The following is a 17,822-nucleotide window of genomic DNA, read 5'->3' as shown; positions in this document are numbered from 1 at the left end:
ATCTTAAGAGATTTTTTTTGTCTCATAAGTGTGATTAATTGATTTGAGTGAGAGAGAAAAAAAAAAACATTTTTAAAAATAAATTTTTACGAAACGAAGCATTTCAGATTGTGAAATGTGTAATGGGTTTCCGAGTTTATCCTTGAGTATATGAGAACAGGATGACAGTTGAAGGTTCTCAGTCTTCAGGGGGTAGTATAGATCTGGGGACATTCTCAGCACTGTTAGAACAGGTCAGAGCTTGATTATACAGGAGAATAATTTACACCATAAATTTCAAGGCTTAGGATGCGGGCTCATTGATCCGGTTTTTAAAATCCGGAAACGAAAATTTACCAAATAAGATTTAAAGGTCTTTTTTTAAATGTGTAAATTCTTTTTCTTTGTTCAATTCTCTTCGTCTATGATTCGGATCTACAATAAAATGAAATGTTCAAAATTTAAAAAATAATTCATGTAAAATACATTGTAATTGATGTACACCAAAATTATTATCTTATCCTAAGCATGCCATATTTTGTTAAATTTTTTGGTATTGCATAGATAGTAAACAAAACACAATATTTCAGATTCCAAATTCAGAAGTTTATATATTTATTTTATCTATTTATTTTTAATTTTAGGGAAAAATACAAGACGCCAAAATTTTGCTGAGAACCAAACCTATTACAGATATAGCAGGTTTGAATTCTTTTGTTAAAGTTTATAAGATGGATAAAGATTTGATTAGGACTAACCAGGGCTAGATATATCTTTTAATGCACAAATTTGTCTATTTATAATTTTTATTTCCAAGGACATAAAAGTGTACAAGAGTAAAAATGTAAAAATTCATGTTTAAGCTGTCAAATGTGATTAAAAGTGACATCTTGCTGTAAGAAGGACCCGAACTTTTAAATCAGTGGGAGGTGAATTATGATATTAAGAGATTAGAACTAAGATTTTTTAGATAGAGATCATAACAAAGATTTCTAGGGAGAGATCAGAACAAAGATTTCTAGGGAGAGATCAGAACTAAGATTTCTAGGGAGAGATCAGAACTAAGATTGCCAAGGGAAATCAGAAGAAAGATTTTCAGGAATAACTAACTACCCAGGTTCAAGCACATTGTTCTGAAATAAAATTGTTTCACCGTGCACTGTGCAGTGTTCTTTTATTTGTATTTTATTTGTATAATTATTAATTATTTTAAGGAGTGTGGAAGAGTATCCTGGTTCTGCGTACTAAAAATAAACTGATTGATAATGATTCTATATACTGGGATACTGTAGATACATGCTTCGGCTCAAGAAATTTAGAGGCAGGAACCCATCTCAATAAATACAAAAAAATATTTATCTTAATTTAATTTAAATCTTAAAATAAACAACTTATCACTCTTCTCGATTAGGGATCTTAATCAAAATATCCATTTTTTTTTTAACAAATTTACCTCTAGAGTGGTAGGTAAATGTAATGTGATAATAATTTTGGTTTTCGTATTTATTTTTATTGTAAAAGTTTGTTTTGGTCTTTAAATATTAAATTTTTTATCTAATTCCTACCATCTTATTTCTCTTCCATAATCTTTTCGTTCCCTTTAAAATCTTCGAAATTTCTTTCTGTTTAAAAAAACCACATCATTTTCATAAAATAATAGATAGATTTAGATGAAGCAATATCAAATATACTTGTTTATTATGGTGGGTCTAGGATTGTGCAGATCAGACTCCAGGCTGCGTAGATTCTCATCAGCTCAACTATGATCTTGATACAGAGTCAAAAGCCCAGGTACATCTTAGACGGTATAAAATCCCGTCTTTTATTTTTTGTTTATTTAATTGCATAATTTAACTGCATCATTCATATAGTAAAATTGTGTGGGTACTGGTTTTGTACACAGATCCAGTCGTTTAGTCTAGCATCCAATGAGTACGCGGTTGGGTTAAGTTTTGAAATAAAAATAGACATAACACATTCAAACCACCACTACCTCTCTCTTTTTTACACTTACCACATTATTCTTAAGAATTTCCTTAACGAAAATGCATATTTCTGTATGACTCTTGTTTAGGTTTGCCGTCTAGTGACATGTATAGCCTACATGAGTCCTGATGTACCGTATTGTCCTTTATTATACCCCTCAGCTGCATTGCTAAGGTTTACTGCTTTAATAACATAAATAATAAGCGCCAGATTTCTCAAGGGAAAATACTTTCAATTCCTCTACCAATAGCTTTTTAGAAATCTCAATGTAAATATTGTATTTATTTTTACACAATTAATATCATTTATGAACAATTTACAAATACAAAAATATATACATCTTAATTTTTTTATTTGATTACCCTTCTTCCAATATGTGGAAATTGTTGCAAATCATGTTCAGCATTTTTAAATTTCATTGATAAATTCGCTCTATTACGACCCAGGCTTATTCAGCTAAATAAAAAATAAATTTGGATGTTTTATTTTAATAGGCTTTTGAGTAATACAAGTTTTTAAAAACTTTTGATGCATTGTGCAACAAGTTAGGTTTGCTTTTCTCAACTTTAGGCAAAAATTCATAACTAAAGGCGTTACGATGTCTCAAATTTGAACCAGTAATTTAGCATGAACTTAAAATTTTTCTGAAAGTCTTGATTTGGAAAATTTTGTATTATACTAGCCTTAGAGGGCGCTTCGCGCCCATCTTCTAAATTAATTGTGAACATGTTCTCTTTGTGTACATCGTAAAACAAAACAAAAATAGTTTGCGGATTTTCACAAAAAATGTAGTGGATTTTCAAAATTTTCAAAAATTTAATGAAGATCGAATTTTGATGGAGACAAATATTTGAAGTTTGATCATTCATAAACCTTCCCTGTGGTCACGTGATGTCCCACAAAAAATTTGGGCCCGATCGGTTCAGCCGTTTTGACGTTTATTGGATAAAAACAGACAGACAAACAAACAAACAGACAGACAAGCCAAATTTATATATAGATGCATCTTTATGAGAAACATTACCGTAAGACTAAATAATGATTTCTTAGATCTTAACTCACTTGTTTCCACTTCTATAGAAAATTTCTGAGCGAAGCGGAATGTTTTGGATTCCTGAGTTGTTTGGTATCTCCTTCTCCTGGTCTTACCTTCTTCACGCAGAGTAGAAGATCCTGGGATATTACATGCAGAGCATTAAAACCTCTAGCTCTCAAGTATATTGTAAGCATTTTATTCAAATTCTGCGTTTGAATTAGAAATAAACTTGATTTAAATAACGTTTGTTTTTATTTCTTTTTTTACGACAGTTAAGAATAGGGTTTTTTTGAGTTAATGTTTTAAATCAGATTTTTTATATAAATATCAATAAACTAATTATCTATATATTTAACTATTTCTGTTTTAGAAGAAGCATATCTCAGAATTAGAAAGATCATTTGGACGAGATAAGGTAGATTACTTTACTTCTAATATGAATTGGATATTGATCGGTATCAAAATAGAAATAAATAATTAAAAATAAGCCTGAAAAAATTCTTCTGGATGATACTGATTGCTAATTGGTTAATATCCTAAAAAAAGTAGAGCAGTTTATTCATTAAAAATTAGATCTTTAAAATAGTGTCTTTTCGTAACTAAAATATTGATGTTTAAGAAATATTTTCTCAGATTTTTCATCTTGCAATTTTTAGATATAGATGGAACTATTGAAGTTATAAAGTTATTCTTTATGAATTATTTTCTTTTTATTTTCAGAAATATTTTGAGGAATGATGAAAAATATCTTATTTGTAAGGTCAACTCTGGACTGACTGGTTGGATTTGGTGGATATTTAAATATTTACCAGTTCGGTTGATCACAAGAATATTTACATCATTCCTTCTAGAGGGACACAAGGTAAACCCAGTGTCCGAATTTAATGAATTTGAGCCGCGTCTTAAATCCGCCAAAAACCGGTTTCAATTGAGCGCCGGCTTAAATTTTGAAACATTGAATACATTTTAAAGTGAAACCAACCATATTTGAGCCGCGGCTTAAATTTAAGCCGCCGCTCAAATTCTTTAAATTCGGCCTCAGGTTCTTTTAAATAAGTGATATCTCTGTAATATTTATAACTGGGATTTCAAAAGTGATGTCTACCCTTTTATCTCATATCTTGTATGTTTTACCAAGATTAGAAAATAACTGAACACTCGCCTTGTCTCTTGTCTCTACATTTTCCTTTGTAGCTTTGATATTTCATACTTTGACTATTCTATTAAGCAGATTTCATAATTTTACATGTTAAAGGTATTCAACTGAAAGTTGCAAAGATTTAAGAACTATGAAATTAAGACAATTGTTCAGTTTCTTTGTTTTGATTATCGACAAAAGAATGCTATTTTAAGAAAAAAGATCGGTCTATTGCATTTTGATTTCTATTATGATAAATAAAAACGAATATTTAGAAATCTTTTTTCTTAACCTATTTTCTTAATTGTTTAAACTTTAATGTTTAGGTTCTTTACCGGACTGGTTTGGCAATCCTCAAACTGTTCAGTAAAGAGATTTTTAAACCTGGAACTAACCTATCAGGAAGCCTAGCTTCACAGATCCAGATATTCTGCTCCAACCTAGCAATACCAGAGGAGGAGTTCATCAGAGTTGGGTTCAAGATACAACGCTTCAGTAAATCCGATCTTGCAAAGATTATGGTCAAACTTGAAATGGAGGTTAAGGTATATATATATATCTGTGGATATTTAATCTTTAAGCAACGTTTATTTACACGCAACGCAAATAAATAGATAACCAGGAAATGGGTCCAGGGTTCTAAAATTTATAGAGGGAGTTGCACGTAAAATGATGTAGATTAAACCAAACCATTTTTCTAATTTGTTTTCCACAACTTTTTTGGAAGTATTTAAATCTAAATATTAATTTCCTCTGAATCAAATAGAAATAGTGAAAGTGAAGAAGAGAACCAAACCTTAAGTTACAAACTAGTTAATATAATTGTTTTCCCAAGTTAAGAGATGGAAATATTTCTAGGCTCAGAATAGTATAAAGATAGAGGACGGAGGAAGACGGAGAAGTAATCAAGAATTGTTAAATTCTGAAACTGTTGAGGATCTAGTAGCAGTTTCTGATAATCTGTCATATAAACAGGTATTTAGTGCTGGGTTATATTGTAATCAATAGTTAAGTAAAGATGTGTTTATGTATAAAAGATTATTTTTATTATTACCTTTGCCACAAATTCAAATTTTTAATCCCTAAATATTTGCAAGCTGACGGTGTACACTTTTGATAGTTTAAATTTCGATTATGAATTCATAGTTTGAATTATAAAAGGTCTATGACATTGGGTTGAAAAGAAATATGGATAAGAAAATCAGAGTTTGTTGCAAAGAATCAATTCCTTCGTGTGAAATTCTTTCCTATGAAGATTCATATTCTATTGTGGTTTTATTTAAACTTCACACGACTAATGCAGATCAAGAAGTCGGAAAAATATGCTGTTGATTTATAAACTTTTGGGATAAACTGCAGGCTACAAATTTAAACAAAATAATTTTACATATATTTGACTTGATACAAAAATATAAGTGTGTGTGTGTGTAAAATCTAGATTTTCCTGGCAGGTTCCTTTGTGACTAAGTCGTTCATTTGTAAGTTGAATTAAAAAAGCTTGAATCTTCGACGGCATTATTTTTTTCTCAGACATGAAGACAATTTAGAAATGTTTTGTATTAAAAACCTATATTTAAACTTTTCATAATCCTGTTAAAATCTTGACAATAAATATTCTCAGGGATTTAGTACTCCTCAACCTAAACCTAAATCCACCACAACCTTTGCTATTCATCATTTAAAATCTGAAGCATTGAGTAAGACTAATGTAAGTTAAAAGTTAGATGTTCTGTGTCTGCACTGCATATTATGTTTTAGTTTGTCTTAGTTGTAAGTATTACACTAAAATAGAAGTTATTTATTTAGATTAAATCAATTGAAGATATAAAGTTTATTAGAAGTTAGTTTAAAGACTGTGCACTGCAGTGTAAACAGTTCAGGGGGTACAACACTGTTTTGTTTGTGGAGTCATTTTCCATAAGTTGCAATATTTTGGTCTAATTCACTGTGATTAAAAGGTCTCAAGTTATTACGAAAAATCGATGAGAATTTTGCCAATTACTTCTTAAAATCAGAAGCTGACAAAAAGTTCTTCATCGTGTATCGTGTATTAATTTACATGTAAAGGCTACAGAATGGGAGTTAGAGAAGTAAAATCCAAGCGCAAGACGTTGCGACACTCCAAAGTTCAATCTGTCTTAAAAATTGATGAGACTTTTTATCATTAGGCTGTAGAATCTATGTGAATTATTTGCTTTCGTAATTGGTTCCATTAATCTTTCCTCGTAGAGTATCTTTTCCTTGTGCATTGCATGCTCTGCAATATTAGTTTGGAATATTTAGTTTATTATGGGCACTCTGTTTATAACAGTTTTATAGGTTTAATTTGGATATCCTGCACTTCATTTATTTCATATTATCGGTAGAGATGTGGCACCTTTTTCTGTCCCAAAGTTCTAATGACATCTTAGCAGAAAACTTTAGAATTGGCAACCCTGAATACCGATCCCTTAATCTCAATATCCACTGTGGACACTTCTAATTTCTGGTTAATTCCCTCTTTTTGGACATCCCTACTGGATTCCGACCAATGAGAGTTCTCTCGTTAAATGGCGCGCGCAATTTTTTAATATCTCTGTTTCTGATTAGCTGTTCGGGATTCTGCATACGCCACTCTGATTGGTTGAATTTTAGACACTTTCCTTGAAACAAACATTGATCTCGATATCCACAATTCTAAAGTTTTCAGCTCTGACAAAATCCCAATTTTTTTCTACCTTGAGATTTGTTGTTGTGATTTCGAAAAAAATCAACGTTCGTTTAAGACATCAAACATGCAAAAAATGTACTGCAAACATGAATAAAGGATTTGGGTTGTCCCATCAGACCAGAAACTGTTTATAGATGAGTGTAATGTATTAAAAAAAAAATTGGTTTAGAATTTAGACTCTGGCATCAACAACACGCTTTTAGATACTTTGTATCATTGTAACATTGTCTTTTCATTGTTTGTTTTATTTATATTAGTTACTGCAGTAACTTTAACTTTTTTAATCTTACAAGTGTGGTACAAAAAATTATTATGAAATTATGCTTCTATCGGTAACCATTTTACTTTCTGATGTATCAAAGCATTATAAAAATTTTTTTTTAAATCATTAAATGAGGTTGTATTGTTTCATAAGTATTATAAGTTTGATTAAAAGATAGATCATTTTGCTTATATAAATATTTTGTTGTTTGTTCGTTTTAGCGTATTTTTTGTATGATCGTTTCAACGTTTTTATATATTGTTGTTCGTTTAACTTCTTAACATTTTATTTCAGGTAAATATAAATACTCAATTTAGATATTAACAGGGTTTAACATACGAACCTCCCGTCAAAATAATGTAAATTCCACGTTAGATTGAAATCTTACATGTTTTCAATCTTAATAGAGAATTGAGAAGAACAAAAATGTTTTCAATTTCGTATATGTCCCCACATAAATTAGCTTTTCTCATTCTTCTGTGTAAAATTAAACCTAGAGAGACTACGAGATCACAAAGTCTTACCATTTATATCGCAGAAATTAATTTGACTTTCTCCTTCTTTCAGTTCACAGTTCACCTTAATAATTGTTATATAGACTTTTATTCTCTTATTTAGTTAAATTGTATGATTTAACAATAAAAAAAATGTTTAAGGAGGTGTTTAGGGAGGATTTGCAATATTTAGATAAACATTATTTTCTACAAAATTAAAACTTTCCGTTGTTTTAGTGAGTTTAGCATGTTTGCTTTCCTAAAAATTGAATTTTAAATTCATCTTTGTTAAAAAAAATTTACTTTTAGTTTTAATTTCGCATTTTTTTTTACCTAGAATTGACATGTTAAAATAGAGCTGGTTGAAATGCTTGCAATAATTGTAATTAATGCATTAATTCTATTTCCCCTTTTTAACTAAATTTAATTAATTTTTAATTACGTTTAGCTAAAATTCTGTGCAACGATGCATGTGTATAATTAGTTGAATATTAAACTTTTCTGTTTGTTTAGATTTATCTTTTCATCTTTCAGATATAATTACATTCTTAGCTTAGATTTTAATTGCTAGAAATATAAATTATGTTTATAATAATTTAATTAGTATTTAACTGGTAACCATAACTTTTATGAATATTATTGTTACTATCACCAAAAATTATTATTATTATTTTTTTAATGATTTATTTTTTAGTATTATTTAAAAACAAATGCCTGCCTCTGTTTTATATATTAATTGTATTCTGAATTAGAGTCTCTAAAGCTGCTCTAATAAATAATATATATCTTAAGTACCAATAAATGAATATCTCTATTTTATTATTGCAGTTAGTCAAGATTTGGAATCTAATACCAGAAAGGATAACTATGATAACTCCAAAATTAGGTAATTTTCCAATTAGATTTACTTTTTTGAAAACTGTATCTCGCGATATCGCAACGCAGCGTTTCTTATGAAATGAATTATAAAACATAATTTTCTATTTTATAAGCTTAGCTTTGAGGACTTGAAAAATATTTTTTAGAACTTCAAGAAAAAATGTATTTAAAGTGCACCTACCTGTCTCAGTTGTAATTAAAGTCGAATGTTTCGAATACCAGTTTTATTTAAAATGAAGTGAAGATCTTATAGGAAACGGATCATACATTTTCCGACATAGTAAAATATTGAAAAAATGCAGGCAAGGTTATTTAGAATAATTCCTATAAAATGTTTGGAACCCCTTGTATTGTATTGTATGTTTCTTGTTTAGTTTACTCTTCTAATGATCACGGAACCTCGTTGCAAACCTTCTTCAATAAGACGGAGAAATACGAACCAACAATCCTTGTGATAAAATCCTACGAGGGAGATGTTTTCGGAGCTTATTGTTCTACAACATGGGCTTGCAGGTAGTTATACTTAATGGGTATTCTTTCAGATATTAGATACTTACTTCTTCAATACTTCTATGTTGACTCCTATAAATCCAGGTAGGATTATAACAGGAGCTACAGTGTGGTCCTATATGGCATCTTTGGTTTACATGATAGTGTCCAATCCATCCTTGAATGATTTTATAGTCTTGCTCTCTTTCAGTTCAGTTGGTAATCTATTCCAGGGTTCAATAACCCTGATTGAAAAGAAATTGCTCCTTATTTCAGTCTTTGCTTGCCTCCTAACTAGGTTCAAATGATACACAGATTGTCTAGTTCGTCTTGGAGGCTCATTCCCAACAGTTTCAAACCATGTACTGCTATCCACACGGTCAAATCCCTTGAGAATCTTGAATGTTTGGATCATATCAAATCTTCTCCGTCTGGTTTCAAGGGGTCATAATATTTGTCTTGTAATTGCTCTGGATCCATGGATTCTGAAAACATGAAATCATGAAAATACCATTATTTTCTGCATTTTAGTGAAAATTTTTTACAACATGTCTGCAACGGCTCTGGATCCAACGTTTGTAAAAGCGCTTCGGCTTCTGCAGTCAAAATCTAAGGTAGATTGTTCTGTAAAATTTTGTTTGCGCTTAACATGCAATTTTATATTTCTCTGCCAAACTTGAAAATTCGCATACTTAAAAAAGGATTTATAATTGTTTAACGGGGAATGTTAATATTCTCGCTATAACTTTGTTAAGAATATCTATTCAAAAAGAAAATATTTCTGCTGTAAATGCGCCACAATTTTCCAAGAAAATTGGGTTGATTTTGCTAACGTAAACGTATAGTTAGTTTGGAGAAATGATTATTTTGCAAATTTTAAAAGGATTTTAATGTTAGGTGAAATATTTTAAAATTGTATTCTTGCTAATAAAATTTTCCCCAGAAGGCAAAACAAAATAAGACCAGAGATTGAAATTAATGAATAGTGAGATTTTGACAAACTTCTGAAAAGATTGGCTAAGAGTTTACTACATAAGTAGTCCAACTAAAATACCTAGTTCAACTAAATCTTGCTGTTTATGAAATCCGTCCTCCATTGAATTTATCAGGATTCAACAGCACAGTTGCGAGCTATGCTTGATGAAGCCATTGCTGTCAGGAAAGGATCTGGTACACCCCGCACATCAAGGTATAGTAGATTGTATAGTTGATTGTACAGAAGATTGCACAGGTGATTGTACAGCAGATTGTTCAGAAGAGCACACTGTAAAGGAGATTTACAAGAGTTTGTACAGAAGATGGTTCAGATGATTTTACAGCACATTGTAAAGGAGATTATAGAGTAGATTGTACAGGGGATTGTACAGGAGATTGTGCAGGAGATTGTACAGGAGATTGTACAGTAGATTATACAGTAGATTGTACAGTAGATTGTTCAGTAGAGTGTACAGTATATTGTAAAGAATATTTTGCAGTAGACTGTACAGTTGATTGTACACAGTAGATTGCACGGTAGATTGTACAGAAGATTGATCAGATGATATTACAGCAGAAATATAGTAGATAATACACTGTACAGTCGTTAGTACAGTCAATTGTACAGTCAATTGTACAGTCGATTATACAGTCGATTATACAGTCGATTATACAGTCGATTATACAGTTGATTATACAGTTGATTATACAGTCGATTTTACAGTCGATTTTACAGTCGATTATATAGTCGATTTTACAGTCGATTATACAGTCCATTATACAGTCGTCCCCTGAAATCCATAGATTTCACAGGTCCAGGGAGAGGCCCCCCCTGAATACGCCTCTGGCTATTTATGTATTTTTTGGGATTTACAATGACGGTAGGCCCGTAGGGCAGCAATGCTGGGGTTTTTAGCGCTTTAAAAATCCCAAAAGCAGATGGTTGTTCCGGTTTTGCAAGTAGCAACAGAAAAAAATCTTAAATGAAACTTTGTTTGTATGGTTTCCTGAAATTTTTCCACGCTTAAAAATTGCACGCTGTAGGAATGAGAAAGATGACCGCGGGATGAGACAAACATATTTTGGGACCGGAGAAACATTTCTTTTCAAACTTGACGGAGACAAGGTTCTTAAATATCCTTGGGTTGGGGAGAACAAGGTCAGATTTTTGTTTTTGTATTTAAAGTGTATTTTTTAATCTTTGGATGTGGGAATTACATTAATGATTTCATTGATTACGTAATATCAATATAATAATATGTATATGTATATGTATATGTATATGTATATGTATATGTATATGTATATGTATATGTATATGTATAGTGGTAAATCGTCTTTGGTTCGATGATGAAGTTACGTCTACCAGGTCGACTACAAAATTAGAACATATTTACCTCAATTAATATTGTTTTGTACAATATTTTTTCAAATCTCTTGATGTGGGAAGTACGATATCTTTGATCAATATGATTATGACATGAGTAACCTATTTAATTATAATTTTCTTGTCGATTAGGAGATTGAGGGACGGGGTAATAGAGCGGAGCAGTTGTATATGTCAGGAGATACAACTATGATAACAGTTGGGGGCGGGTAAGTCCGCATCTAAATCTATTATTTCACATCACATTATCTTTAAATATTCTTGAAATTTAACTGTTTGCTAGGGATGGAACAGGTCTGTATCTTGACGAGAACCTGGAGTTTGGGAGAACTGAACCCTGTCTCACCTTTAACAATCCTCCTTTAGCCTCTGATAAGAACTTTACAGTATCCTTGATTGAAGTTTTTGGTTTTAATAATCTTGATGATTAGTAGATTGCCTCAATGTCCAGCATTCAAAACTTGATTGGAGAATATCATTCATTTTCACCTTTATATTAGTTTAAATTATGCTGCACTATTTAAACCTTTGTCATCTTGATGTTTTAAATTGCAAGCAAATTACATTCCGGCAGCCATTTATGATATTTATTGATCTCTTTTATTATGATATTATTTAAGATATTAATGAAATTTCTTACACTATTTTTTAGTTTCTAACCCTACCCTTTTTTTTGTAAACTTTTAGATTTTAAAAAGAACTGTTAAGAATCTAAAAATTTCAGAGTAATATTGTCCCTAAAATGTTTTTAACAGAATTGAGATCTGAGACTAAGTTAAAAACCTTTTTACGAAACTTATTTTTTTATTACTATTTTACGAGGACATTTCATTAAAATTTAACATACAGAGCGTCCCATATCATATTAGATTATCACCAATCTTTAACACCAAAATAAACCCTTAATACTCGAAAAACTTATCATTTTCCGCAAGAAAATTCTTATATAAGCCTTATATTATTTTTCAAAATGATTCATTCTAATTAAATTTTCTAATTAGTCCCGAAAATCGTAATAAAGACCCGTTCTCGGTCTAATATGATGTGGGACACCCTGTATAAACTTTATAATTTATCCTCTGTTGGTTGTTCAAAATTTAGCTAAAGTAAAGTAAATTTTGTTGCTAGTCAACAATACTATTTAAATTTGATATTACATGCCACCTCATAGATCCTCAAGATAAGATGTACAAATAATATGCTTTTAGAAAACTTATGTTAAATAATCCATTGTAGTCATAGAAGGATCATTGACGTGGACCAGGGCGCCTATCTAGCTTGAAAGAGATTTACTAAACAGTTGCATGAGTTAATCAATCAATCGAGTTGTAGAATTTGGGGTTGTTGTGTATTTTTTAGTGTATCCAGTGGTTCTGGGGATGGATCGTGGCTAGAACTAAGTAACAGTAGATATGGAAATACAAATATTTTCCTTCTTAAGTCCACTGTTCTATTTTACATGAACGTTGCGGCACATATAAACTTGTCAGACGTCCGGTCGTGTCAACCTTATCTTTGATAATAGTACTTTAGCAGATTGTTAGTCAATTATTCTGTACTCACTTATCCAAATCAAGAATTTTAATTTCCTGAACTCGAAACTAAAGATATTATATACATGGAAACTAGGTTTATAATGCCATTGTTTTGCTATGATCATGAAGAAGAAAAATCAGGTTTTTTCTTATTACCCTTGAGAAAAAATATCAGATCGTTTATTATAAACCCTGTTTTGTAAACCAGGTTTTCTTTTTATTTGTATGGTTTGGGTTAAACAGATTAATGACTTAGTGATTAGGGGGGAAATATATCAACATAACTATTTTCTTCCCATTTCACTTCAATGCTTTGTTTTGAATTTTTTTCATTTGGTAGTGATATTTTTTATTGATTTATTAATGTGATTTTGTTTATAATTTACATTTTAGCTACTTCTATGTCATATATTTATAGATAATAAATTTTCTGTTAGATCATTTTTGTTGATTTGTTGAAGCTAATTGTATCATTCTGTAGATTTTGGGGGGAATTTGTCGTATTTTAAACTGACAACCCCATATATGCAGTATTTGACCGTACTGCTCTTCATATCTATTTAGACAACTGATTAAACGTTAGAGTTATGACAGTATAAAACTGTGAAGAATAATTAGATAAAGTTTAAGCTGCTAGCAACGGTTCCTTCAATAGCTGTAATTAAGGTTAACAAAGTCAAACTAATCAAGTCAATTTGTAAACTAATTAGACTTTCAACCCTTCCAACAAGATTCATATTTTATTAACTTCTCAACAAGATAGAAACATAAAGTTTGATTGTTTTTGCAAATATATTATCTACAAAGAATATTACTACTTATTAAAGGAACTGAGTTTTTGCCACAAACGCACATTTTTTGATTTCTGTATCTATGCAGATGGTATTCAAACTTAGACTAATAAATCTAACTAGAAATCATAGTCTTTACTTGATTAATAGTAACATATAACTCTGGTGAAGTAGATTTCTACTCTACGTGATTACAGATTTGATCCCATAAGCTGCCTTCAGTAATTTCATGCCTGGAACTATGTAATAAAACTAGATTTTGTTTGTTCTTTTTAGAGATAACAAGTCCCTAGTCTGCCCTGTGATAAAAATGTGTAGGGATTGTGTTGTGAAATGTTGAACTCCTAAATAGGTCATTTCTACGTCCTAATGTCAGTGACAATTTCTTTCATTTCAATTTTTTATTTTTTCGAAGCGGTCATTCAGCTTATTATTTCTTTCTTCAACATAAATCCCCCCGAAATCATGTTTGATTGAGGTCTTCAAGTTTTCAATCCCAGCTCAATATTCCCTTCCTCTCCGTCCCTAACTTGTAAAGATTGAATTTAAACAACACAACTAACTAGGATTAAAGTTTATGCCGCCACCTAACCCCTCCATTTTACAAAATTTTCTCTCCCTCGCTGTCTCCCTTTTTTTAGAGTTTAATCCCTCTTTTTCTTCCATTATTTTGGGGATTTTTAAATCCTCTTTTCCCACTTTGATTTCTAATATTTGTTTTCCATCCTTCCTCTTTTATTTTTGGAATTTTGGTTTCTTTCTTTTTCTCTTTTTATTGTGTTTTTGAGAATTTGGTTTTCTCTTTTCTTCCTTTAATTATAGGAGTTTGGTTTCCTATTCTACCACTTTATTTTCAGGTATTTCGTAATCAGCTTTTACTATTTTCAGACATAATCTTTTGACAGCATTTTAGCAGTTTGCCAATGGTTGGTTTCTTCTCTTTATATTCTTAAGCACTGTTTATTGGTTAAAATATCTGTGATTTGTCTACAGTCAACATTACAATAGTTGTTAGTCATTTTTCTAGACATTTGTCCATATCGTTTAAAAGGAGACACTTTTTAAAAATCAATTATGGTCTTTTTATATCTACATATCATATCTGAATTCGTTAATGATTACAAATCTTTTTTTAAAATCAATTATCTTTGTAATGGTCTTTTTGTATCTGCATATCATATTTGAATTCTTTTATGATTGCATATCTTTTATGACTTAACGATTATTTTCAGAAATAACGTTTGATTTTTTTTTCAGAAAATATTTTTTATAATCCAACCAAGTTCTCCCCAATCTCTCCTTTGTCTGTGCAGAGTGGAAAATTAATTAACTCTTGTTACTGTTTACACAACCACAGGGATATATACACCCCACATTATATTCTACACATAATGTAAATTCTCGTTTACATTTGACATAAAGCTTAGACATCTTTAGTATTTACTTGCATTGAAGATAAATGTCCAACTTAAGCTTTTCCCTTTTGTCAAATATATAGCCAGTTTTCTGTAATATCAGATTATTCCTCTTCAGCAGAAAGAAAGTCCTGCCTATCTGAGGAAAGAAAAATTCTTACGAACAAAGTTCCTTTCTCTAAGCTTTTCCATTGTTGTTCTTCAGCAAATGAATGTGTATCATAAAATTAAAAATGTATCCAATTTAAACATCTTTGAAAAAAATTCTGGCACTTCTTTTAAAAACTATTATAAACTGCGTGTAAGACTAAAAATTTTGATTTTTTAAAGCGAAATTTTTATAATAACTCCCAAAACAACTTGAGCCATACTGACGCTTATTCTGTATTGTATATAATTACTAAATGGAAATATGAAATACACACATATAGATAAAGGGAATTTTAATCAAGCATGGAAGCAAATTGTATGATTATAGAAATGCAACCTCTCTTTAAATATTTTAATTTTGGTGTTGATGATGATAGCCGAAACCTCAACAGATATAAAGTCAGTTACACATTTTAAATAGATATATTTTTCGGTCTGTGTTGACCCTTTTTGCTTAACGAACAAAACAGATAATAAAGAAATGCTTTAAAAATTTCAAAAAAAAAACTTTTTTAAAGATGAATTAAAAAAGAAACATAATCCAATCATGATTTGTAAAAAATTTAAAATATTCACTTTTAAAAGTTTAAACATAATACTTATCCTTCAGATTTGTTTCTGCCATGAAGGTTCAAATGTATAAATGTTCAAATGAATAAATTCTAAGGAGGGATGTTTAAACCTTTTAAAGAATGAGACCTATTTCCATAAATACACGCTTACATTTAAATCAAATTACTTTCTTCTGCTTATTCCTCTGAGTTCAGTCTTGTAGTTTCTGATGTTTACTTCACGTAAACATCTCCCATGATCCCATATTTTCACTAGAAGAGGATAATAAATTTGACATACTGTCCCTTTTTGCCTTATATATTGTGTTTTTGTACTGTACAGCTTACTCTAGCTGATTAAAGGTTGAAATGAACCGTAGTTTATAGTGCACCTCCTCTAGTACGCTAACTTTTGAATGGGTTGGATTTGGTAAGTTCAAATATTCTCTTGGAATACTTTTGAAAGTCTACACGAAAAAGTTTTTTTATTTCTATTTAAGTATATGCACAATTAAAAAGATAAAAACATCTTTACATAAACCATTATAGCCAGGTTACTATGTTTCTGTAGATGCATGTAGTTCTGTTTACTGTAATTATTTAATACATATACATAGTTCCAACTCATTCACGGAGAACTCAATTAGTTTAGTAATTAGGTTTCCATTTACTCTTCTTAATTAGTAATCATCAGCTTCATATAATCATTAATTATGTTAAGAAAATAATTAAGTGTAAAATCACTAAAATGTATTTTGGTTCTAAAGTTCTAGAGAGATTAAATCCCGCGCTATCTCTCAGCTCAGTTTATTTAATATTCCAAACTCATCCTATTTCTAGCAATTCAGTCATCTTCGCCCTCAAGGAAACATCTGGGCTGTGAACTTTTAATAGAACAAAACATTTTCTCACCCCCCCCCCCCACCTAAAAAAATCTTAAATCTGACAAACAGAAATCATTCTTCCTTTCCTGACCTGTAAACTTGATTTCGTGATGTTTTTCTCTGAAAATACTAGAATCTCATTCGTGGAGACTAAACCTTGGGTTCTCATTGGAGCAATGTAAAAACTAGGGGAAGGGCGGCAGCGAGACAGTTTAGGAAATAAAACGTTATTATTGATGAATTGATTTGTTAAACTAATAGAATATTAGATTTATTAAAATTAGCAATATTGTCAGGGAGTCAAATTAAGTCTGAATATCGATAATTAAACAAATATTTAGAACAGTTGGAGTTATTTTAGTGCATTGTCGTATCGGTATATATAATATAAAGATTTCTTCTTGATGTCGAGATTGGTGAATCTGTTCATCAGAAAACTCTTCCTGTCCGACATGAAGGTTTTTTTCTGTTCATAAGAAATTTTTCATCTCGTCTATCAAAAAAGGTTCTTTTGATGTCCATTAGTCGAACTAATCTTCTTGTCCAAATAAGATTCTTTTCCAGTATATTACAGAGTTTATTTTACAGTTTATCACATCGAACTTTTTTCTTGTCCAACTGTTCAAATAAAGATTCCCTGTCAGTCCATCATAAATTCTTTCTTCTCAGGCTCTCTTCCTGTCTATTGTACAGGTTCTCTTTTTTTGTCCTTTTAACAGGTTCTCTTCCTGTCCATTGTGCAGGTTCTCTTCCTGTCCATTCAACAGGTTCTCTTCCTGTCCATTGTGCAGGTTCTCTTCCTGTCCATTCAACAGGTTCTCTTCCAGTCCATTGTGCAGGTTCTCTTCCTGTCCATTCAACAAGTTCTCTTCCTGTCCATTCTGAAGGTTCTCTTCCTGTCCATTCAACATGTTCTCTTTCTGTCCATTCTGCAGGTTCTCTTCCTGTCCATCATACAATTTCTCTTCCTGTCAATTATGCAGGTTCTCTTCCTGTCCTTCATACAGTTTCTCTACCTGTCTATTCAACAGGTTCTCTTCCTATCCATCATACAATTTCTCTTCCTGTCAATTATGCAGGTTCTTTTCCTGTCCTTCCTACAGTTTATCTTCCTGTTCCTTATGCAGGTTCTATTTCTATCCACCTTAGAGGTTCTCTTCG

The 17,822-nt window shown here is 30.8% G+C and overlaps 1 protein-coding gene across 2 annotated transcripts; it reads left to right on the top strand.

The window, feature by feature from the left end:
• The first annotated feature begins 84 nt into the window (after positions 1 to 84).
• Positions 85 to 12,009, top strand: LOC111699871 (TBC1 domain family member 24). 2 transcript variants are annotated; one of them, XM_023470623.1, is made up of 16 exons: positions 85 to 233; positions 624 to 681; positions 1,194 to 1,300; positions 1,693 to 1,770; positions 2,054 to 2,139; positions 3,046 to 3,187; positions 3,372 to 3,416; positions 3,762 to 3,863; positions 4,466 to 4,684; positions 4,998 to 5,114; positions 5,761 to 5,847; positions 8,434 to 8,491; positions 8,859 to 8,997; positions 10,993 to 11,107; positions 11,468 to 11,544; positions 11,619 to 12,009. In XM_023470623.1, exons 1-16 carry the CDS (start codon positions 162 to 164, stop codon positions 11,764 to 11,766), a joined length of 1,650 nt encoding a protein of 549 aa, XP_023326391.1. In that variant the 5' UTR covers positions 85 to 161; the 3' UTR covers positions 11,767 to 12,009. The 2 variants fall into 2 exon arrangements, with proteins under 2 accessions (XP_023326391.1, XP_023326393.1); XM_023470625.1 differs by lacking the exon at positions 5,761 to 5,847 and having other exon boundaries at positions 86 to 233; positions 11,619 to 12,008.
• The last annotated feature ends 5,813 nt before the right edge of the window (positions 12,010 to 17,822 follow it).

Source organism: Eurytemora carolleeae, unplaced genomic scaffold (genome assembly GCF_000591075.1).
Source record: "Eurytemora carolleeae unplaced genomic scaffold, Eaff_2.0 scaffold330, whole genome shotgun sequence".
Lineage (NCBI taxonomy): Eukaryota > Metazoa > Arthropoda > Copepoda > Calanoida > Temoridae > Eurytemora > Eurytemora carolleeae.
The sequence above is the reverse complement of the archived record's forward strand: the minus strand, read 5'-3'. Positions and strand labels throughout refer to the sequence as shown.